Genomic DNA, 25,156 nt, shown 5'->3' with positions numbered 1-25,156 from the left:
TAGGATGGTAAGCAAAAATGCTTCCATAAATATACCTTAGCAGCTTATGCTATAGTTGCTACTAAGTTCAGTCCGAAATAGTTTTCATAAACCCAATTTTTCCTTCTATGCTTTATTTCAGTCTCTTTAATTCTTCACTAATTTATTCAATCTAATGACTAAAAATTAATAGTTGTGTAAAAAAACAAAGGGATGTACAAAAATCACTTCGAATAAAGATTAACCTTTTCACATTTTCACATTTATTGATTTTAACTGATTCTAATTTAATAGCTTATCCTTCACGCATTGTTCATACGTGTCGCCGATTATATATGCATATTTAAGTCATTGTTAGCTGGACAACATCGTTGCTCCACATCTTGACAGCTTAATTTTTTTAGAGCCAAGTGGTTGTCATGCCGAGTTTTGCAGTTCATTTGTCTGCATTTCTTTCTAAGTGCAATATGGAGTTGGACCGTTGGTGATAGTGACTTGATATACAACGTTGTGTCAATTCTCTTTTTGCACACTCTCAAAAGTGAAACTCTCCATAGACTCTCTGTCACCTCACAGTTTAACATGGTTCCCATGCCAACATTATAAAACATTGTGCCAAAAACATGAGGTGGTAGAGAGTCCATGAAGAGTCTCACTTTTACGAAAGTCCCTTTACCATTTCTCTACATATAATAATGTGTGTATTTAAGTCATAGTTAGCTGGATTGCTTCATTGTTCCATATTTCGACAACTTAACTCTAAGTGCGTATTTAAGTCATATTGTTGTGTAGTTTGTCTGTCTACATTTCGCTCTAAGTGCAAGATGAAGTTGCATGGTGGTGTTGGCTTTATATACATGGTTGTTTTGTGCAACTCTGCTTTTGTACACCCTTTTTTTTTTTTTTTGGTCCGATGACTCTTCTCTAATAATTAATGACAAATAGGATGTGCAAAGAGAAAATATGTGTGTGAAGATCACTTTCCTATCGAGACTTCACCTTTTCAAGTTTTTTCAATATAGATTTAATTAATTCTTTGACTCAATAGATTATACTTTGCTTACGGATCATACGCATTACCGGTTATACACGTAATAATGTGCGTATATAAGTCGATGTTCCATATCATGATAGCTAAACTTTTTTTAGGACCAAGTGGTTGTCATGCCTAGCTTTGTCATTTGTTGTTTCTACATCTCTTTTAAGTGCAAGATGTAGTTGTCCGAGGGTATTGGCTTGAAGTAAACAAGAGTGTGCATGTGAGAAAAAATGTCCAAAATCATTTTTCTTTTGAGAAATGACCTTCCCACAAAACTTTCCTATATCAATTTTAATCAATCTTGTACTTTGTAGCTTATATTTCACGTATTATTATTTACGTCTCCTCAACTGTTTATGTAATAATGTGTGTATTTAAGTCTCTGTTAGATCGATTAATTGAATCGCTGCTCCATATTCTAACAGTTTAACTTTTCGAATCTTGTGATATGTCATGCTTAGCGTTGCCATTTATTTCTCTGCATTTCTCTCCAAGTACAAGATGGAGTTGCTTAGTGGGTGTTTGTCTCTTGAAGTGTAAGATGGAATCCCATGTTAGTGTTAGTTTGAAATACATTGTAATTCCGTGTTCATTTCCTTGTTTGTCTTTACATTGTAACCTATGAAAGAAAGTACATAAGCATTTTGACCGATAATAGTTATGACTTGGTTGTGGAATAGGCTGAGTTAACTCGGTGGTGTTAATTCCCGGTGTTTAATTTTGGAGTGAACGAGTTAACAAAGGACTAGGATTCTCTCCTCTCCTCTTTTCATCCCCTCCTCTCACATTTTCTATTTTGTCTTTCTCTTTTTATAAAAAAATTAATATAAGATGTTAATGTGGTTTAACCGTGACTATTCAAATAGAAATGGAAGGAAAGGAAAAGAAAAGAAAAAAAAAAAAAAAAAAAAAAGAGAATCCTACTCCGTTAACAAAATCTTGATGTAGGGTGATGAGGAGGGCCTGCAAATCTCGGACGTTGACTGTAACCTTTTTTCATTTTTTTTAGGGTATATTATCAATTTCCCCCCTGAACTTGTGACCATTGGCCAATTTCCCCCCTGAACTTTAATTTTGGCCAATTTCCCCCCTCAACTCTCATAATTAGTCAATTCCCCCCCTGAACTTTAATTTGGCCAATTTCCCCCCTCAACTCTCAAAATTAGTCAATTTGCACCCTACTGTTAATTTTTTTTTTTTTTAATTTTCCATCTATTCTTTTCTTAATTTTCAATCTTTCTAATAGCTTCCAACAAAGTACTAAAATTAACATAAACTCACATGCATAATATAGGGTAAAATGTACAAAAACATAATACAGTTAGTATGTGACATGGGTTGATTATAAGAAAAAGTTATGAATCGGGTTTAAAGCATGTAGAAGAAGAAATAATAACAAAAAGAAATAATAATCCTAAACTCATGGATCAAACCTATTTCAATAAAATGGGTTATTCTTAATAAGGAGTCGAAAATTATGAATAGACTAGCCATTTTTTTACTAAAGCTCGATTCTCCGCAATTTACTTGAACTTAGCTTTCACTTTTATAAAGAAAATTGTATTCACATACAAAAATTTACACATCAATCCTTTTTGTTATCAATTTTGTATAGTCAAAAATCAAATAAAATTACTCTATACTGATTTATTATGACTAATAATACTATCTATGATAAATTGTAAAATTCTAAATTTTAATCTATTTGTAATAGGATAAAGATATAGGAACATGATTAACATACATCTTATTTAGTTTCTTACACACACTTGTTTAATTATGATCAAATTAAAAATTTAACAGTAGGGTGCAAATTGAGTAATTATAAGAGTTGAGGGGGGAAATTGGCTAAATTAAAGTTGAGGGGGGAAATTGACTAATCATGAGAGTTCAGGGGGGAAATTGGCCAAAATTAAAGTTGAGGGGGGAAATTGGCTAATGGTCACAAGTTTAGGGGGGAAATTGATAATATACCCTTTTTTTTAAGGTCAAGTGGGCACGGTGAAGGTCTGGACCGCTTTCACGGTGCGTTAAGCTTTGCGATTTGCTTCTTGGACCATCAAAAGACAGTATTGCCCTTGTTCACGATCTCTGTGTTTGCAATGTACGTGATGATATGCAGTGGCAATGTTGAGTTTTTGGACGATAGGGAGCGGATTTATCAAATCAAGGGTGTTTAGGCAACCACGTCCCTATAAATCAAAGGTATCTTTGTCAGCTTTGAGAGAATTGACGGTGAATGGTGGTTTGTCCAAAGAACATTATTTTGATTTTCTCACACTCTAACGACGTCGTTTGCGGCACCTCATTCCCCATGTTCAAAATTCGACCATATATCAGTGTATAAGATGCATCGTTTAATTTGATGGCTGAACTTGCGTTCGTAAATTTAAACATTTCCATGTACATAGATTGTCAAAATGCATGCCCGGGAACTTTTATTAGGAGAGAAACTTACCAACGATAAAAATAAAATTGTGGACAACGTTTTGAACTAATTAAAATATAAAATACATAACATATGATTGATTTTGAACGTAACTACAAAGACAACCCAACCGTAGTTTTCACATATGTGAGTACATGAAAAGAAAATCATTACAAGACCTAAACACCATCAAAGTAGCATTCTCATTTTAGCACTTTTTCCTCTCTAAGTGGTTGTACACGAATTTCAAGCTCGTATTTCATATGACACGTTCTCTATTTGAGTATCGCCTGGTGATTAGGGAGATTGACTCTGAGTCTTTCCGGTCCCGAAATGGTGGATTGTCATGGCAAAATCACGAGCTAATCTCCTTTTTAAGACATTATTATGACTAACTTAGTGTGATAGTTAACTCATTCTCCCACCCTCTTCATGAAGATAATATTATTTGTTAAAAAACATCTTATCAAACAGTTGATAATTCTTTAGATTTAGAATTCGTGCATTTACCCGTATTTAGATATAAACAGTTGAAAATGGTCTGATAGCTCAAAGTAAGCCAGTTCCGAAAAAAAAATGACAATTAAAAACTCAAAATACTGTGATTTTGATGGAACTTACTTTAAACCATTAAATAATTCTGAATAGCATATAGATATGCACGAATTTTAAATGCAGAAACTTTCAAATCCGCGCAGAAATATTAGACACTCGTTTGGAGCTTAGTGCATGGCCCTAATCTTACTTAGCACGTAATAAAGCACCTTTATTCCCTGACACGTGTAAGACAGCTGCTCACTGTCGATCGTGTGTGCTAACTTGGTCCCTTACGCTTGCCACGTGGCTTGGTAATCCGAGTTCATCCAGCAATTAAAATCGGATTACGATGGATTTAGACGCGGTGAGGGGGGAATGTTACGCTACGCACGCGATTACTGAAGTGCAGCGTGGTCCGAAAACCGTTGGGCTGCACTGATTCCGTTGTGCTTAATTAACGGCTGATTGGCTGACTAATGCTGTGATTAAAGGTGGGATTAGCGACGGGAATGGTGAAGCTGACGTCAGCAGGGCAATCATGAGCAGCTAAGGTTTACATCGAATGGCGTGCAGATTAATCAACAGCCGTTGCATCCATTGCATCGAAACTCACAATTCGTTGCTCTTTTCTTTTTTATATGATTTAACACGAGAAAGAAAAAGAGCGCTTTGCATAAGCAACTTTGAAGTTTTTCTACGCGGCTAGGAAATTAAGAAAAAATTCGAACCCCAAACAAAGAAAATGGATCATATTTTAAGATATGTTAGGAAGATTAAATTTGTAAAAAAAAAAATTGAAAACGAAATAACATGAAAGTTGATGATCGATTTATTACTTAAATGTCGATAAATATATCAATTCCTAATGGTGACATATCACATTTAGTCTCTCTATCATTATTTACATTTTATAATTTAAAAATTGTTTCAAATGTCAAAATTTAGTTTTTTTTTAGACAAGTTAGAGAACAGTCAACTTGAAGCCACCGGAATCATCATAGAGTTATCAAAACTAACCAAATTCTTAGAACTTAATATTCTCTTTATAAAAAATAAAAAATAAAAAATTCGAGCATTATAATTCATAAGCATTTGAGGATTTTTAGCTTCAATATGATGTTGAATAAACTCGTTTGAAAGTGTTTTTCAATGATTGAAAGTATTTTTTTTATGCAAATACTTTTTGAATTAATCGTTCGTAAAATGACAAGTGAATCCTTAAAAAATATTTTATTGTTTCATGCAATAAGCACATAACTGGTGCTTTGCAAAAAGCACTTTAAGTACTTTTAGAGTCCAAAAACATTTTCTAGCAAAATGGGGTTTCAATCATTTTAAAAGTAGTTTCAAACAAGCTTCTTAAACTTTTAGAGATTAATGATTGTCCAACATAGTATCATAACTTTGTTGGATGTGTAATCTTATAGTACAACTGTACAAATATGCCTAAAGTTTCAAGTTCATACCTCAACTCACGAATTAACATTTAACTCTTATTTTAATCTTGTTCTTCTACCCCTTTCAACTATAAACCTTTAACGAATGATTAAGGATCAATATTTTGGAGATGAAAATCTTGAATCACAATCAAAGTAAGGGCCATATATGTAACAAGGCACATGGGAATTTCAATATATGAGGATACATTGCCTTAATTAGAGATTTAGACCAATAATTTTCTTAGGCCATCAATCCCACTGGCTAAATTGCTAATGGGAAACAGAGCTGTATGACTTTGTTGCTGGATTTCATTGGTGGAGCCCATGGTTTTTAATGGGATAAGAAATTTTCAGCATGTCGGGAAAACGTCCCAGTACACTAAATATCTTATTTAATTAGTTGGAATTTTTTTTTAAGTGTTCAACCAATTGTATTTTCACATTTTGTCTACCGAGGAATATTCGTGTCACCCTAAAAAGTCACTCCGATGGGACTTGAACTTTCAACTTGTGAGCTAGCCCAAGTTCCTCAGTCCTATGTCCCGACCATGACCGCGGGTTGGATATAGGGACAGACCACCTCCCTCACACCTACAAACTTCCCATCCTTTAGGGACACCGTCACATTTTGTGGAGTGGTATCACTGCCATGACAATTACTTGCTCTCTGCTCCTCTTAATTTCTTTTTGTTTCTTAAACTTTTTACATTTGTCTATGTCAATTTGGTCGTAGCCTGTCTTGGACTACGATGGTTATATTTTTTGGAGAATTTTCTTGTGTACGACTGTCGCATGTGTTAATAACTTCTCATACATGAAGGGTGGAATAAGACTAGGTTATAAATTCATGTTCTTGGTGCAATGAAAAGGACACTTAATCGATTTGGCACGTAGCAAAAATATTTGCTGATCGATCCAAGTTTATCAAATTCACAACTCCATAACGATACTATTGCAGGTCAATATGCTTATTTGCTGTGAGTCACATCTTCAATCTTATCATATAGGCTTCCCATACATGGATGGACTAGGTTGGACATATAGGAAAATGACTCCTGCGACGTCCTATCTATCCTGCCTTTCTTGATGTAACTATTTTCGGGTTTTGTTAAGAATTATATTTCGGTTTCTTAGCTTCAATGCAGATATGTTTTATATCCCCGTTGTTTAGGTATTTATTTTGGCATTCAAGACAAAAGTTTGATTCTTGTTTGTCAATGTACTTCAATAAAACTTTGATTTCTCATGATATACTTAGATGAAAATTTGATTATTTTAGCATTCACGATGAAAATTTGATTCTTGTCTACATGGTTTTATATCTCCGATGTTTAAGTATTTATCTCTCCCTAAATTTTCATTTGCAAACAATTCAAGAATTAATGAAAATGCAAAAATCGTAAACAAAAATTCATCGGATGACTTAAAATTTGCTAAACAAATGGAAGTACAAAATTCAAATTCCCCAACCAATATTAATAATGCCTCATGTTACCATTGCACAGGTGCCAGAAGATAGTGCCACAATGTGAAAGCTCAGCTGCCAAAATAAATCAATTCGGACTTGGAAGAAAAACAACACACCTTCTTCAATCATACAACAAAGCCAGTAGTGATGCATTTGGACCATCAGACAGTTCCCTACCATCCAATAATATATAATGGTCGTTTATATTAATATCACACAATCATTGAAATATAAATGTGATATTGATGTTATAAGGGCATTTCGTAGCTTCATTTTTTTTTCAAGTTCTCCTTCTTTTCTCGGCAGTGTTAAATTGTGTGGTGTCGGTATATAATATTGTGTCGATATTAAATCGTGGTATGAAAAATATTTGCAAATTACTTGGCTCATTTCGTATAAGAAAACAATTATTCTTATATACAAATCACAGATCAATAAATATGCATAATATCCACTAAATGCATGTAAACGGAAGATTATGTACATGTATAAACGACTCAAACCATGTTTTTGTTTCTAAAGAGAGGGTCCTAATTACGGAGAAGAGCCAAGTATTTATCATGGATTATCTCTTTCGTAGCAAGCATTAGCTTGTAATTGTTTTCTTGGTCAAACTTAAAAACAATGCTAATAATTTACGCATGCATTGATAACCGCCAATGACTGAGTTAGAGGAGCTAAGAGTCTAGAAAGTAGTCTCTCTTGTATTTTGGTAGATAAATGTTAAGAAGACTCTTTCAAAAGTAGAACTCTTTATGAACTTTCTGTCACCTCATGTTTTTAATACACTATTTTTATAATGTATTTACGGAACTGTAAGATGACATTGTGACAAAAAGTTCATAAAAAATTCCCACTTTAAGACCCTCCTTAACCTTTATCCTTTTGGTATCCAATAGACCCAATAATGCTGGTCTTTTTCCATTTAATGTTGTCTGATTTGCTCATTTACCTAACCAACCAATCAATCAGTGCCAAACTATTTAATTTATTTATTTATGGAGGAAAAAGTCAAAAAAGAATTCAATTATTAGACACTAAAGATCCAATCTTAGTGCTTAATTAATTAAGTCCTAATCATTCGAACTGGTGCATCAACTTTTACGGTTAAGGCCAAGTTACTCAGTAGGGCAGTACTAAGCTGTACTTTGACAAAACTAGGAGAAATTAGTGTGCCAAAAATACGGATCAGTACATAAATATCATAATACAAGTGGTTAAAATTTTTTTTTTTTTTTTTTTTTTTTTTGAAGTATCATGATCCAACTACTTTTAATATGACCTTAGTGTACCGTGTTCTCGACAAATTATAAAATATCTCTGCACCTCGGGTCCAAAACAAAATCATACATTGTTACGGTAAAACTAAAAGGTGCTACCAGAGATCGGTGAAACATTAAAAACTACAATATTGACCATTGATCAGTACTTAATAGATGTGACATTCTGCACTTTTTTGTTTTGTTTCCCATTAAATGGGTTAAGGCAACAACCAGCATCACTTTAAAAGAGCAGTTGCGTGTTTCTCCAATGGTCATGGTGGTAAAGTATATGACCTACATGAACATGGGTTATTAGGGATAACCAAATAGGCCAAATTAATGTGTATATGATCAAGATTATTGGGTACGTTAAAGAACTTTTTTAATCCCTGTGTTTCACTAGCTCGAATTTTCAATATGGTTTCATCATTTTCCATTTGGTCGATTTGGTTAATTGATCGGTCATTTTCGTCAAATTTATGCATTATTGTGCATAGATTACTCATAGAGGGACTCACATATCGTAGTTGATTAGTGCAAAGTTATGCCAAATTAATTAAGATTATCAATGCGATAACCATTTCGTTTTCAGATTTATATCTTTGTTTCCACATTTTTTTTCAAAACTAAAATGTGAAAGCTATTTTTGCAAATTCATTGATATATATATTTGAGTTCCGACTTGAAAGCTCTTTGAAATTCAAAACCAAAAGGTATGCATAAAGTGAGACTAGTGACAGCGAGTGAGTAGTACTCCAACGGGTATGTGAACCAAAAATTATTGCAGAGTTTAACCCCCAAAGAGTATGCAGGAGTCTAAAATGATGGCCTATGTATCAAGAAACACAAGTTCCAGCTGGGTGGATTGAGCAAACACTAACACATGAGGTTTGCCAAATCATCGACACCAAACTCGATTGCTCGTGGTTCTTACACATGGCAATAATTATTTATGATGGCTCTGCTGCCACAAATTTCACTCCTATATTATTGAAACAAAGATATAATTAAAACAATATTTCTTTATAGAGACTTATGAATATTTATCTTTTAAACAAACAATATTTTACCGTAAACTAATTTAAACTGTGAGATGGACAAGATTTCAACTCGGCTATCGAAGGTAACAGATCTCACAGAGAAACCAGAAATATTCTTGGAGATATGGAGCAGTAATGATTCCATGAAAACCCAGATATAATTAAAACAATATTGAAACTTATATTATTGAAACAAAGATATAATTAAAACAACATTTTTTTATAGAAACTTATAAATTGTTTAATACAAACAATGTTCTACTGTAAACTAATTTAAACTGTGAGATAGAAGATTTTCAACTCAGCTATCGAAGGTTACAGATCTCACAAAGAAACCAGAAATATTATTGGAGAAATGGAGCAGTAATGATGACAGGAAAACCTAGGGTTTCAGAGAGTGAAGAACGATCAAGAACTCAAAACTAGTCTCATACAATTCAACGGATGTTTCTTCGTTAACATTACAAGAGAAAGCCATCTGAGCCTTATACAACTGCAGACATAATTAGTGATACCTAATCAGAAACTAATCATTAACAAAAAACGCCATGATTAATCGTTACAACATGCGGTAGAAAGTGGGGAAGCATTTGGAGTAATCAACACCCAGAGCTGTAATTAAAGTTGATCAACAGTAGAAAGTAAAACCTAGATATAACTAAAACTAATCATTAACAAAAAAAAATACCATGATTAATCGATTCACTAAACTAATTAACATGCAGACTGTCGAAACTAATTTAAATATTGCACTGATGCGGAATATATATGGACTAGCTACTACTCAGGAGAGAGTGAGCACATCCGCTCAAACCAATGTAGCTCCGGCCACGTAGTGGAAAGGATCAACTGGGCACAAGCTTATCTCATTAATGGCGTCTGACAAGTCTACCTAACAGACCTTCACATTGTTGTACACAGTTTGAATAATTTCTCTGGGTGGTGGTGGTGAATCAGCTCAGCTCATATGAGGCATGTGAGAAGCCCGTTGTTTGACTAATACCCAGTGGTCCTACGTGCATGCTGCTCCGATCGGGCACCGGGTCCCCCGTTCAGGTCCGTTTCGAAACGTAGGACTCAATTTGCATTGTTAGTCCATGATTCTTAATGAGATTGGTACTATTGTCCAACTCACTACCATGAGTTGTTGTGTAATGACGAGCTATCCATTTGCTTCATCTGTCCTTAGGAACATGGATATGAATTACCCTATAGTACATCCTTTCGACTGCTACAAGTTCACAACTCAATTCATTTGTTTTCCACTTCAGTACAACAACCTGGATCGATTCACTAAACAACAAAAGAAAACCAGTTTTTCAAGTTAAATCTATCTATGACATCATGAAGGAATATTACTATTCAACTCACCATGGCTATCTCAACGATTCTTCGGTCCCTCAATTGATCACTCCACCACCACCAACCTAAAAGAGCCCCTAATGAAGGGAAAAAAAAAAACAAAAAAGATAGGATAGGATGCCCAAACAAAGGCCATTTTAAAGCAAAAACCACTCTATAGGGGGTCAATTCACCGCAAACAAGAAGGAAAAAGCTCAACTACTTACATTTTCTCTTTTTTAGCCCCCCTCTTACCTGATCGAATGGTTTCGGTAGCTCGAGTCTTCAATAGTCAGGAGAGCTTGACAACATCAATTCTCAAAATACCTAATCCCTAAGACATATCTACCCCTATTCCATGCATTCGGCTCGTCAAGTGCATAAATAACTATTCGTTTCCTCTCCCGATGGTTAAGAGTAATGTGTCATATATATTTTAATGTAAAAAAGAATAATTTAACGATAAAAGTTTCAGGCAGCCTTATCACCAAGAGCGGAGCTAGAATTTTTGAAAACGATACGAAGAAAAGGAAAACAAAATAAAAACCAAGAATCACCAATTAGGGTTTGAAAATGGGAGGTTTTAGTAGAAAATGGGGTGATAGTCAATTGTCCACAAATGTCTAACCCTAGTTTTTATCATTTTATGTGCTAAAATGGCAAAAGCCCAAAATCTTTCATCATAGCCCCAAAGCTAATTAGGCATGAAGCTGCCCTGGGCTACAGCCCAATGAGCATAGTGAGACATTATTATGAGAGTATCTCACCATTAATTCAGATCGCCAAGTTGTCTTATTGGAGTATTTGTCTAATCTAACCTTTGCTTCCTTTTAATCCCACCCAAAAATAATCAAAAGCTTGGGCTTAGGGATTTCTATGAAACCCTTATACAAAAAGACCAAACGCCAAAAGGCAGAATTGTGACAACCTTGCGGAAGAGGGGGAAAAACCCCATTTATATCTGGCGTGGCACACCTCTCTTTGTAGTCCTGTCCATGAGTACTTTCTTTTGGGCAGATAGCCCATGTTTATTTCTTACTTTTGGACAAGAGCACTATGTTGCAAATCTGTTAATGTTATATGCTCATCTTATCTTTACACTGTGGGCTACTAAAAGAGTGGTACCACGTGAAATGGTGTACTGGAAAAATGTTAAACTTCCATATCGAAGGGTTCTACTATGATTGCATCAAGATTTTTTTGGGATAAAATTTCAGATATGTTAAGTTTTGCAAGTGTTTAAGTATCAAATTAGTGTTATTAATAGCGGATCGTTTCACTGCTTCCCTCAAATAAAATACATTGGTTTTATTAAACCTTTCCTCTAATAGGAAAAAAGAGAGAATTTTGAGAAAGTGCTAGTTGTGATCATGCATGTGGCTTTTAAACAAAATTGAGCCCCTCCCCATGTGGAAGTTGGATCATGTTCACATGAAAGAACAAAAGTACTTGAATAAGGCATAGCTTCGGTCCTTCTTTCAGTGATGTACCTTGCAATGCATGACACTTTTTATATTCTTGCAGGTTTAGGCATCATCCATTTCATTTATGTATGATTGTGAAATCTTGTTGTAAAAGTTTCTCAAGGTGGTGCAATTTCTCCCCAATTGCCAATGCCAATCTGAGAAATTGAGGATACCCTACAAGTTTGTTTGCCCATCGATTTGGTAATTTAGAGGATGTCACACATCATAGTCGAGCATATATGACAACATATGCCTTTCAATTTAGAGAGTTATCAGAAAATTTAAAGTTATTTTGCGTTCAGTCGTGTGAAATCTACTCCTTTTAATTTATAATACAGTAGTATATGATAAACTAATAAGCAAGTTTGGTCTTACATTATTTATTTATTATAAACCTATGCACTTCTCATGTCATATAAGATGGTCAAACCTTAGTTATTATTAATTTTGATTAGCAATGTTTTATAAATTTAGATAAAACATAACACGAGGTCTTAATTCTCATTTTCTTTGTTGGTTTTGTTAATTGATAGATATTGTTGTTCCATGAGGTCTTCTTATATTCACAACGCGCTTCACATAAGCCTAATACATCAATTTTTGTTGAGTGATGTGAAAGCATGAATCGTTGTTGTTAAGCCTCCATACGTATGCGTAAACTACTCTAACGCGTCAACCCAAAACAAATATACAAGGGAGAAAAATTAAGCACTAAATGTAACACACACATCTAACATTCAAGAGAAATTTACCTACAACGTAAAAGGATGTTACGATAAATATGTCACAGATCATGCATCATCATGCGCTTAACTATCCTATATAGCAATACATTATTGATTTATCGTTCCATCATTATGACATTCTTGTTGTCTAAAAGCTCTTTGCCTGATCTAGATACATAAAACAAGTACAAAATTTTGGACTATGGATGTAAACCCTAAGAGCATCTCCAATGGAGATGTCAAAAGATAAATGTCAAATGTTAATTTGATGGCTGACGTGGCAATATCAGATTTTCTATTTTTCCAACTAATATGTTTTTTTGTTATAAATCATATTTGTTGGACCCATTTAAAAAATAATAATAATTAAAATAAATTTTCAAGATCTATAATTGGAGCATTAATGAGACTTACACAATAAAATAATTAAAAATGATTTGACATCACATTTTCTCATATATCAAATTTGAGATATGAAAACTCAGATGTCAATCCACATAGATTGATGAATCGATTGGAGCTTGCTCCTGTCTTCAAATTTGATTACATAACTTGTACTTATAATTTAACATCTTCTTTAGAGATGGTCTAAGAAATTGCAGTTGCCATAGGGATGAAACGGAAACAGAAATGTCGGTGAATCCGTTGAATGTAGAGCGTTGAAACATAATTCACCCAGCCATTTTTGATTGGCACAGAGAGACTGAGACATGAGATTTGGACCAGAGACGAAAAGGGATGGGAAGCACAGTATGCGCACTTTTGTCAAAGCCACAAACGCATGCAGATCTGCTCTGGCTCATGTGCTATCGTCAGTCGAAGCACATGCAGGTGCAGTAGAGATACAAAACCCTTAAGACTTTTCTTTTAGCTTTTCTTCTATTTCTTTTTGTTTCTGTATTTCAATTTTGTTGTTCTTTGTATGGAGCAGGTTTACTGTCACCATAGCTATTTTATCAAACAACACAAAAAATATATTATTAATCTAAACATTATGCGGTGATGAACCGTTCATATAAGTTTTCATTTTTTAGTATTGTGTGAGAATTAAAAACATATATATTTATCTAAAAGAATTATTATTGATACTCTAAAATGAAATTTCCGTTTTCTTGAAATCTCTGTCCATTATGACATTGGAGGACCCTCAACTCCCTTAACTACCTCTACCGTCCCTTCTTAAATGCACCGTTTGCCTCCATTTACTTGTTTAAAGAAAAATAAAATATTAGGGCACATTATTTCACGAAGGACGAGTTTGATATTGAATTATTGTTATATTATACGATCTAGTCAAATTCTCAACTTTGTTATTGTATGAAAGAGAGAAAAATTAGGAAGGTAATAATTCCACTTTTTGCTTAATAATTTATTTGATCACAAAGTTAAAACAATATACCTAAAGAGAAAATAAAAGTGCGGAAATTAAAAACTCTACATAAACTTCATTGAACTAGTGGGCAACTTTGCCCTCCTTTTTTAAGGCTGAGCATGAGCATGAGCCCCTTTGATCCATAGCGACCTGCCAAGTTACCCAACTAGTTCACCTTTACAAAGTACCTTTCTTTCCCTTCCATTTAGGCTTACCATTTTTGTACCAAAATAATAAATTGCATCCATCCATGGACAGGAGAAGGAATTAGGTAGAATGTAGGGATTTAGTATTTTGTTTCTAAGTTTCCAATTTAGTAATATCTTAAATTAATTGGTTGATGCAATGCTATCTGAATTTATGAATTGCTTGGCGCCCGGAGTTATGCCTCGCTTATGTAATTGTAATCAAAATATGAGGAATTGAATTGAGATGAAGTAACAATAAAATTGCGTTCATACAAGTAGTTTACTAACTCACCTGAATCTGAATAAAAATGAATATGATTACTAAAATACCCTTTTTCTAGATACTATATTTGTATGCTAATTAATTGCATAATTTTTATTCAAATTAATTGTATCATTACTGATGGAGAAAAAAGCATTCCCACAAGTCACACTCTTCTATTTTTATATTTTCATCCGTCAAAACTTAGTTAAGTTGGTTAGAATTTTGTACATTTTTTTTTTTTAAAGTAGGTTATTGTTTATACATACATCCGTGTGTGTGTGTAATAAAATAAAAAAGATTTCATCCATACATCCTGCTGCCCATGTGATGATGTTTTTATATTAACACTAGATTCAGAAGGATATTTTGAAGCAATGATGAATCAAGAAGACAAAAGTTTGGATAATGTTTGAACCTCTTTCCCCTTTTTAATAGTAGGTTAAGCCATGCTTAACCTTTGCTTCATCCTAGCCACTCAATTAATGTGCCTGCACACTTGTCAGTTGATGCTAAAGCTAGCAGACCTAGTACACTGTGTGAGTGTTTTTTCCCCAACAATTGCATGCTCATTGATTTTCTGCTATTTATAGCCCCACACTACCAAGTACCCACTACCCACCACGCTTGAATCTAAATAACTCCCCCTTCCTTCTCTTCTTGTTCACATCTCCCTCCTCTTGTTCCCGAGGTTATTTTTGCCATTTCAGGAGGGGATTGTCTGTAACAATGGCCATGGCTAAGTTCTTTGCTGCCTTGTTCTTGGCTCTCCTTGCCATCTCCATGCTTCAAACCATGGTATGAACTCAAATATTTATCTTTACACCCCCCAGAAGTTAAAAAGGAAAAGAAAACTTTTTTCCAATGACAATAAAGGCCACCTACATTTACGAACTAACATATTTTGTTCATCAATTTTGTTGCAGGTTTTGGCAAATCATGGGCATGGAGGTCATCACAAGGGCAATGTAAGCTCTCTCACACACAGACCCACTATTTATACCGAGCAAATAATGTGTATTGTTCTATAAAGATTGAATCTTTATCTTCTTTTTTTATGAATTATGATGATGAAATGTTTTCATTTTGATTAAATGTTGTTTATTTTTTTGTGATTTCAGAATGCCTATGGACCTGGGAGTCTCAAGAGCAGCCGTAAGTAGACAATCTCACAACCTGATTTTCTTCTCTTCTTTTTTCAACATGGCGATATTTCAAACTATTTTAATATGTACCCAAAAAAATAAATTTTTTTAACTTGGATGCAACCGTGCCACTAGCAGGCAAAAACACTAAAAATATTGTTTTGATCAACGGACTTAACATACTTCCCTATTAACATTTCTTTCTTGATACTAAAGTAAAGATTTTTCTTTAGCCAGAAGAAGAAAAAAAAGCTTGAATTTCTCTTCCCAGTCAAGTTCTTGATGATCTTTGACCTTTTTACTTTAAAAAGTCACTTCTGATACTATTTACTTACAACACATTTTTATCATTTTGATTAAAACTTAAAGTTTTAATCCATTTTCGTTACTTTTTCTTATGTTTACTTGTTGGTTTGAAAAAGCAGTGTGACTGTTACAATTTCGGTTTTGTGACTTTTGACTGTCTCTGCGTGTGTGATAAAATGACCAGAATGCCCGTCAGAATGCACGAGGAGGTGCAGCCAGACGCAGTACCACAAGCCCTGCATGTTCTTCTGTCAGAAATGCTGCAAAAAGTGCCTATGTGTGCCTCCTGGGTTTTACGGGAACAAGGCCGTGTGCCCTTGCTACAACAACTGGAAGACCCAGCAAGGAGGACCCAAGTGTCCCTGATTAATTTATCCCTTAATTAACTATATATAATAATAATAATATATAATATAAGTTACATATATACATGAAATGTATGAGTTCTCTTTTGAACTGGGTTTGTTCTGTTGATTTGAGAAAGACTTGAATTTGTCATTGTCTTGCCAATTTCCAGTCACTGAGAATTTGGTTTGAATTAGAGAAACCCTAATATGTATTGTCATGAATGCAATTTCTGGTTTTATGAATGGAATAATTTTTATATTAAAATTTGCACTATCTTTTGTATTGTGGAGGGTGGAATCCTACTTGAGTCTTGTGCCCCCATAGTGGCCGGCCCAATGTGAGGGTGGTTGTCCACAGGAAGCAAGGGCGTACTCATGACTCATATCTATTGTGTGCCTTTTAAACAAGAGATTTTCCATTGTTTTAGTGGCGTTACCGATCTAATAAATGTTAGACATATGTTTTAGAGTGAAATTTCTGAAAGATAGCGCGTCAATGTTTAGTTGCATGAGAATATCTCACATTTTGAAAATTGTGGGTAGCACAAGACTCGATTTTGTGCAGTTTCATATGAACGATTATAATTAGTTACAAAATTTCAATTGAAAGTAGAAAACTACAAGAAATGTGATTTATAACTCGACAACTTATTATCTGTTTTGTGTCCCCAATTTTTTGTGTGTACTTCCCTTTTTTTCAATTGGATTGGTATCAGACGCCATTTAGAACTTGAAATTAAAAAGGTAAACAAATTACAAATACAAAAGTATGGAATTGACATTGTCTTCTGTACATCAATAGTTTGAGACATTAACATTTTCGCCCCTTTTTTCATATAAGTCATTCTCTCAAAATATGAGTTGTCTACTTTCGCGATAAGACTTCCCTTGTGTTGCATGTGAAAGCCTTATTTTTCCTCTTTTTTTTTTTTTTTTTTTTTTTTTTTCCCAAATCAATTAAGTAGACGTTATCGACATTTTAAGTAAGTCATCTTGTCGCGTCTCCTTGTGTGAATTGGGAAAGAAGGAACAATGCATGATTATTTTATTAGAGTGTTAACAATCATTACAATTAAAATGGGCCACAAGCCCCAAAAGCTTTAGCTTGAACAAAAGTCCTAAAGATTATTTGGGCCTCTATCTTTAGAATGTGGGCCTATCCTATTTGCAAGCAGTAAGGCGGTAACCGGTACCACATAGAGTAAGATTTTCTCACCTCCAAATGTCCTTCCCTCCAATCCTTTCCTCTCGTACCCTCCCCTTTTCTCCCTCTCTATGAAGAAGTCAACACCATATGTTGACATGCTTAATCGTGACTGTTCAAATAAGAGAGGACCGAAGAGAAGGGGAATTTGGAGGAGAGAGAATTCTACTCCGTACAATACCCCATATATATGCCATCATATGAGGCAACAAGTATAATATATTAGTGGTTTTCCTCTGATGAAATGAATGGCTGTTTATATAGTTTATCCCTAATGACTAGTTTGCTCCTGTAGATATTAATAAAAAAATAGTACAGAAAAGTAAAATTACAAAACCACATGAATAAAACCCATAGGTACATTACATACTTTTCTTAAAGGAGAAGAGAGTTTACTGGTTTATACAACCATCGTTATTCACCATACAATACACAATTGTTTTAAATAAAAAGAACAGAGACACATACTATATGCCAACATTACAAACTCATAACTTCAGCTTTCCATTCAAGGTGATTCGAAACACCGAACTCCGAAGAAGAGTCTTTATATCAATATCGATGAGAAGTCATGTCATACTGTGCGACGCTGCAACTGAGACCTCCCCCGCTGCCAAATCGCCTTCACTTCGGTTCTGTGCACAACACTAGTTATTAATGAGAAATGTGTTATTAGATAATTTAGCATGGAAGAGTTCAAGGTAATAGGAACTAAATATCCGAGTCTGAGTCAGTGCTTGCTTACTCGTGTACCTGCCCACCATGCTATGAGATAGGATGGTAAAAGAAAACCCAATAAAGCCTGTGTGTATCAACCGTTATGGTGCTGAGTTAATCTTAACCTTAACAAATAAGAAACATTTTCTAAGAAGAAAATATATAGATTTAGTGTTGATTGATATCCCACTTACACAAAAGACAGTAAGCAAATCGCTATCCTCTCCATTTTCGTAGATGTAGTAGATATCTTTCATCACAAGAAATGTGAGGCACTGCAAGGCAATTAATTGGACATGTCAGCAGCGCATTCATTTCTATATTTGTGTGTGTGTGTATATTTGTATATGTAGTTCATGACAATTTGATTGATATATAACTGAAACTATTATGACTTAACAAAGATATATGATTAGCTTCTTGGCCTTACAATAACAGCTGCAATGCGACATAGTACACCTGCATTGAAATATTTACCACCATTAGCCAGCATAGCATGCTGTTGGCGGAGGAACTCTGCCGCTGCCTCTATCTGCGCAGTCCTTTGCGCAGCTTGCAGCCCCGCCTGATCAGTATCCACCGTAATATAAGTTCCATCTCTGCTACACATGCATCCATACGCATATATATCATATTAGGTACATGATCAACGTTAATTTATATGGTTATAACTATAGCTTTGGGGCATTGGACTTGCCTGATGCCAACAGTGACATTTTCGGTTTGAGCACTGGGCGGTGGTGGGGGTATCACCATCGTATATCCGGCCTCATAGGGCTGTGTATTCAGTGGCACAAGAGAAACAGAAAAGAAAAAAAAAAAATCATTTTTCATAAACCCTAAAACCAATATTTATATAGAAAAAAAAATGCAGAAATGAAATAAGAAGCATGCTATATAATATATACCTGATTGCAGATTTCACAAGTCATACTTAGCCTCTCGTTGATCCACTTTTGAATGCAATCCCTGTGAGCAAACTATACAGCGGAAAAGGAAGCCAGCCATATTAATTTTTGATGCCAAATTGAAAAATTATTATTTGAGCTATTTGCATGGTTTTTTTTTTTTTTTCAACCGATAAAAAGATAAATAATCATCATATTTGGACATACGAAACTGACATTATTGCTGACACATCTCTAATAAATAGGTCCTACAAACCTTCCAAACCTAAAGTTGACTAGCTGACACGTCTTTTTGAGGATAAAAAGCGTTACATGCATGTTCATATGCAAGTAATTAACAGCACATGTATGATATGTTGTACCTTAAGTGTGCCGTTGCAGCGGCAAGGAGCTTCGAGTTTGTGAAGGTAATCCTCCTCCTGGCAAATTCTGCATTCATTTTGTTCTCCAATACCAGATCCCTGCCCTTCTTCTATGTTCTCATTCGAGGATCCATGACCTGCTTTTATGTCTTCACTCAATGCCTCTACTTTCTCCATTGCTTCAGTGCTACTACTTTCGCCGGAGGCCGCCGATTTCTCTGCCATCTTGCTCCCGGTCTCCATCGAAGATTAAGTACCGTTACCTTAAAAAAAAACCATACAGATCAGTACTTTTTTACACACAAAAAAGCCTAATTTTTCAGCAGATCGGGCATGCATAATAAGATGCCACCAGACTGATCAGATCTTGAAACATGCAAAAAAAAAAAAAAAAGAATACATAATCACAATAACCAATTAACTGTAAGCATTTTCATTTACACGAATATGTAGAAAAATCATCAAATGTTTCCATGGGGAAAACTATTAAACAGAAGCAAATCCTTGAAAAATATGAGGAAAAATTGGGAAAGGTGGTCTCCTTAAACCCTAGACAAATATTTATATATGTTATATTATATGTGCATAACCGACCAAAAGAACTATATATACACACATAAAAATAGCTCGAAATCAGTACATATACAGCAAAATTAGACAGAATGCTCAAGGGTAATGAACTGAAGGAAAGAAAGAGATTAGAGAAAAAATGTACCACCGACTGGTGTTCTTCTCTAAGCTTCTCTCTTCTCAGACTCTCTCTCTCTCTCTCTCTCTCTCTCTCTCAGAGCCGTGCGTGTTTTTCGCTTTGCATCGAGGGCTTAGAATAGCTCACATTTATAACGCAGTGGGTGGACTAGGCTCGGAAGGAAACAAAGTTCATGAAATCAATTTGGCGCCCGGCATGCATGGCTGGGGATGGACGCGTAATCCAGTGTTTGTGCCACATAACCATGCTTTTGTGTTGCAATTTGCCCTTCCATTCAATTTCTTATGGTTTTTTCTCCTCTTGTTTTTATCTACGACGGTTACGCAAGGTTGGATATGTGTTCACGAATCCACAAGAGAAGTTAACATGTATAATTAGCCATGAAATTAATACATATTGAATTTCATGATTAACAACTGCACAATACTTGTGCCTTAATCAGAATGTCATTCATATTTTAATCACAATTTATAGATTGATTCTACAAATGTCAAAATCAAAGTACCACTCATACATAAGTATTAAACAAATTGATGATTCATAATGAGAATGCCAATTTTTACTAGAATCATTGATTTGTGCTATACATAAGGATAATTACATTAATGACCTCCATTTTTTTTTAGTGATATTCACACACTTTTTTTTACCTATCACATACCCTTGTTATGATCTTCTTCAATTTAATTAATTCAACAGCTAAAGTTTGAAAAGAGTGCGTGAGAGGTACAAATGAGTGTGGATAGCACCATCCTTTTTTTTTTTTTTTTTGGCAAAAAATGTGATGTATATTGATGGTTAAAAAAAATAAGCAATTACACTATGTATGGTTAACTTTCATATTCGAATATGAATGTGACCATATATGGGTGACCAAGAAGGTGCCCTAATAAAGTGTATGTGAGTATTGCGACTAATTAATAAATATGCATTCCTCACCTCTTAGTATAAAATATGTTGCTGTATTAAAACAAACAAAAATACGTGTATTTTAAATTTTAAATACTCAATAATTAGATATTTACATAGGGCGATGATAAAACTTCACACGTAAAGAAACTGCAATTCATAGTAATATTACAAAAAAGTACAAATAAAATGAAAAAAAAATTAAACGCATACATAACATAATGATTAGAGAGATCTCAGTAATTTTATTCGGATGAAAAGAAATGTAGCCATTCACAGTGACAAAATTGTAATTCAACACGATGATTTTTTCTGACAACAACTGATCAAATTCCGACAAAATTTTACTTTTAGGTTCGTTAGTGTTCTTTTATAACCTAGATTTGTTAGTTTTTTTTTTCTTTTTCGATAACCTAGATTCGTTAGTTATGATATGTTACGTAGACAATGGTAAATCAATACGACAAAATTGTAATACGACATGATTGTTTATTCGGCATAACGTTGCGACAAAAATATACTTTCGGCTAGATTTGATAATTATGATGTGTGCTATACGTAGACAAATGTAAAGGAATTGCACTTTTAAGACATGATCAATCAACTAAACCTAGTTGTGTTATACCTAAATGTAATGTTTAACTAGATTGCACTTTATTACAAACTTGCTTGGGTGTAAAGTTGAATAAATTATGTGGAGAGCTTATAATTCTAATACAGAAAGTCCATACCAAGTCTTTAAGATAAATAATATATGTCACCTTCTATTCACTAAGAAAAGAGCTAAGCCCAAAGTAAGAAAAGGGTTGGCCCACTAAAGGAACAGTATGGTGAATGGAGAAAGAAGAGGCCGTTAAAGTGAGGTCAACCTGTGTGGGGTTAGTTGACTATGTAATTAGGATTTCTTACAATTTTATAGTTTTGCTATTCTTTTGTAATTAGCTTGTATAGATATTGCTTCCATACAAAGAAGAATATTGTTCATGTTGTAATTCACTGGCCATTCATTATGGATGGCCACCTATCCTACTACTAATTTATTGTTCATCCCATCACAACTTTGTCTAAAGTTTTGTCTATAAAATGGATGAGAAAAAGGAGAGCAAATATACACAGATAGACAAACGGCTGGTAGAGGAAGAAGAGAGGAGATAATAGACAGAGTTATCTTTGTAATTTTATTATTCCAGATTATAATGAAAGCACCACTGCTGCCCCAAGGATGTACTCCAGTTACACTGACTGTAGAGAAACCTCATAAATTTTGTGTCTTGTTTATTTATTCCACTGCACACACACTGTTAGTTTTACAACAATTCAGAACTTCCCCAATATTTTAGCATGGTACCGTGAGCATGACGATTCTAGAATCATTCTCTCAACTACATACGTGATCCCCAAACTTTAAATTTCAACACACAAACCAAATCTCAAACACAACTTCTGATGCTACTCCATCAGAATCTTTTCATCCATGTTGGCAGTCGTTGTCTACGTCTGATGCTACTCCCGCAACTGTGATTGGGGAGAGCTCAATCTATCATAGAAACTCTTTGCATATGTACTCCATCTTGGTGGTTCCCTTCTTAAATTACAACTTGTTGTCTATGCTCAAATCACAGATGCTTTGTTTTGTGCTATTTCGGAGTATGGTTCAAGTTCTTCATTCTAATAATGTCGGTGAGTTTGTGAGTCATGAACTATCACAGTATTTGCAGGATCATGGAATAGTTCATCAGAAGTTCACTACGTACACTCCTCAACATAATGAGGTAGAGAAGTGGAAAAATCGTCAAATAATGGAAATTGTTCGGGCTTCTCTATTCGAAGCCAATATGCCACAATGTTTCTGGGGAGAAACCGTGATATCTGCAGCTTACCTGACTAATCGTGTTCCTTCCAGTGCCTTAAATTTTTAAACTCCAATTCAGACTCTTTATCAACATTTAGAAGTTTCACCTCAGCAAAATCTTGAGCCTCGGGTCTTTGGGTGTGTAGCCTTCGTTTATGTTCACAAGCACCAGAAAGTAAATTGGATCCATGTTCGGTGTGTTGGAAATTCAAATCAAAATAGGTTGCCATTGTTGAAAATCAATGTCAAAGTTAGGCATGGAAAGTTAGGCAATGTTAGGTATGGTTGAATAAAAATTATTAGGTGCATTTAATGTGTTTTGTGTGGTAATAAGTAATCTTAGTTTAATCATTTGGTTTGCTATAAATACCCAAGTTCTCAAGCATTGTAAATCATCCCATCCAAATCCCACTTCCAATTGTGAAGAAGCTTGTAAGCTTTCTTATTCCAATAGTTTGTAAACCTTTTCATATATCAAAGTTCAAGTGTTTTGCCAAAGCTTGTTGCTTCCCTCCTTTCTCTATTTCTTTCTTTGTCCAATTTTATTTGAGAGTGCAAAGTGAAAGAGGTGTGATAGAGTTTGTAAACTTATCACCCACATATTTTGGTATTGAGTTAGTAAACTGTCAAATACCAACAATTGGTATCAGAGCCAGAATACCACTCTGGCAGGTGCAGCAGTTATGGCGTCCAACTTAGTGCAACTCCAAGTTCCCACATTGAAGAAAGAAAATTATGAAAGATGGTGCATCCAATTCAAAGCATTGTTTGGATCACAGGAGCTATGGGAAGTTGTCAGTAGTGGGTATGTTGTACCCACTGCCGAGCAAGAAGCCGTATATACTGCGGATCAAAGGAACACTCTCAAGGACTTACGAAAGAAGGACCAAAAGGCGCTGTATCTTCTATACCAGGGTTTGGAAGATTCAACGTTCGAGAAGGTTGCAGAAGCAACAACGAGCAAGCAAGTATGGGATACACTCAGTACAATCTACAAAGGAGTAGATCGAGTCAAGAAAGTGAGGTTACAATCACTTCGAGCAGATTTTGAAACTGCTCATATGAATGAAGGGGAGAGCATCTCCGACTATCACTCAAGGCTCATTGTGATAGTAAATCAGATGAGGAGAAATGGCGAGAGACTCGATGAAGTACGAGTTGTGGAGAAGATACTCCGGTCACTCACATCTAAGTTTGAGCATGTGGTGACTGCCATTGAGGAATCCAAGGATTTGGAGGTGATGAGCGCAGAAGAGCTACTAGGATCCCTCCTAGTTCACGAGCAACGCATTCAGAAGAATGCAAGCCCCACAACGCTAGAGCACGCTTTGGAGTCAAAGTTGAATATTGACAAACCAAATAAAGGTCGTGGGCAGTGGAACTCACGTCGTGGGAGCTCATCCAACCGTAGCCGAGGACGAGCCCGAGGAAGAGGTCGAGGCTATGCACAAAATCAAGGTCAGTCTCAGGAGTGGAGATCTACTCGAGGAAAGGCGCATATCCAGTGTCACAACTGTAAGCAATATGGACATTATGCCAATGAATGTTCACATAAAAATGGTGAGCATGTCAACATGGCAGAATCAAGTGGAAATACTGATGAAGAACTTACAGTCTTACTAGCACACCATGATTCCAGTAGCCAACAAGATGTTTGGTATTTGGACTCTGGTGCAAGCAATCACATGTGTGGAAAGAAGGAGTTTTTTGCCGAACTCAAAAAAGGGGCCTATGGATCTGTAAGTCTTGGTGACTCCTCAAAGTTGCCAGTTGAAGGCAAAGGGAAGATCAAGATCATCCAGAAGGATGGAAGAGAAGAATACATCTCCGATACCTACTACATACCAGGTATGAAGAGCAACATTCTGAGCATTGGTCAACTGCTCCAGAAAGGGTACATTATACATATGGAGAACATGCTTCTCACTCTCAGGAATGCAAGGAGAAAGCTTATTGCACGTGTTCGAATGTCAAAGAACCGGATGTTTCCGTTGAATTTGAACACAAAGATTGGAAGCTGCAACATCGGTGTAATGGAAGATGAGTCATGGAAATGGCATCTTCGATTTGGCCATCTTAATTTCAATGGCCTAAAGTTGCTGTCAAGTGGAGGAATGGTTCGTGGTCTACCCCAGATTCAAGCCACACGCC

At 35.1% G+C, this 25,156-nt stretch overlaps 2 protein-coding genes across 2 annotated transcripts; one reads left to right on the top strand and one right to left on the bottom strand.

Annotated features, from left to right (window-relative positions):
- Positions 1-15,177: 15,177 nt before the first annotated feature.
- Positions 15,178-16,601, top strand: LOC137708850 (gibberellin-regulated protein 4-like). The gene is made up of 4 exons (XM_068448005.1): positions 15,178-15,344; positions 15,473-15,514; positions 15,668-15,701; positions 16,182-16,601. Exons 1-4 carry the CDS (start codon positions 15,276-15,278, stop codon positions 16,361-16,363), a joined length of 327 nt encoding a protein of 108 aa, XP_068304106.1. The 5' UTR covers positions 15,178-15,275; the 3' UTR covers positions 16,364-16,601.
- A 1,516-nt stretch (positions 16,602-18,117) lies between these two features.
- LOC137709262 (uncharacterized) lies at positions 18,118-19,778 on the bottom strand. The gene is made up of 5 exons (XM_068448353.1): positions 19,536-19,778; positions 18,963-19,042; positions 18,696-18,867; positions 18,460-18,540; positions 18,118-18,183 (listed from the first exon to the last, which is right to left on the bottom strand). Exons 1-5 carry the CDS (start codon positions 19,776-19,778, stop codon positions 18,118-18,120), a joined length of 642 nt encoding a protein of 213 aa, XP_068304454.1.
- Between the last annotated feature and the right edge of the window lie 5,378 nt (positions 19,779-25,156).

The sequence above is a fragment of the Pyrus communis genome, chromosome 11 (assembly GCF_963583255.1).
Source record: "Pyrus communis chromosome 11, drPyrComm1.1, whole genome shotgun sequence".
Classification (NCBI taxonomy): Eukaryota; Viridiplantae; Streptophyta; class Magnoliopsida; order Rosales; family Rosaceae; genus Pyrus; species Pyrus communis.
This window is presented reverse-complemented; position numbering and strand designations above follow the sequence as displayed.

Coding starts and splice junctions, on each gene's coding strand:
- LOC137709262 (XM_068448353.1), bottom strand. CDS start 19,778: ATGGAGACCGGGAGCAAGATGGCAGAGAAATCGGCGGCCTCCGGCGAA. Junction 18,541..18,695: donor GTCGCATTGCAGCTGTTATT/GTAAGGCCAAGA, acceptor ATTGCCTTGCAG/TGCCTCACATTTCTTGTGAT. Junction 18,184..18,459: donor ATTTGCTTACTGTCTTTTGT/GTAAGTGGGATA, acceptor TGTTGTGCACAG/AACCGAAGTGAAGGCGATTT.
- LOC137708850 (XM_068448005.1), top strand. CDS start 15,276: ATGGCCATGGCTAAGTTCTTTGCTGCCTTGTTCTTGGCTCTCCTTGCC. Junction 15,345..15,472: donor TCTCCATGCTTCAAACCATG/GTATGAACTCAA, acceptor ATTTTGTTGCAG/GTTTTGGCAAATCATGGGCA. Junction 15,515..15,667: donor GAGGTCATCACAAGGGCAAT/GTAAGCTCTCTC, acceptor TTGTGATTTCAG/AATGCCTATGGACCTGGGAG.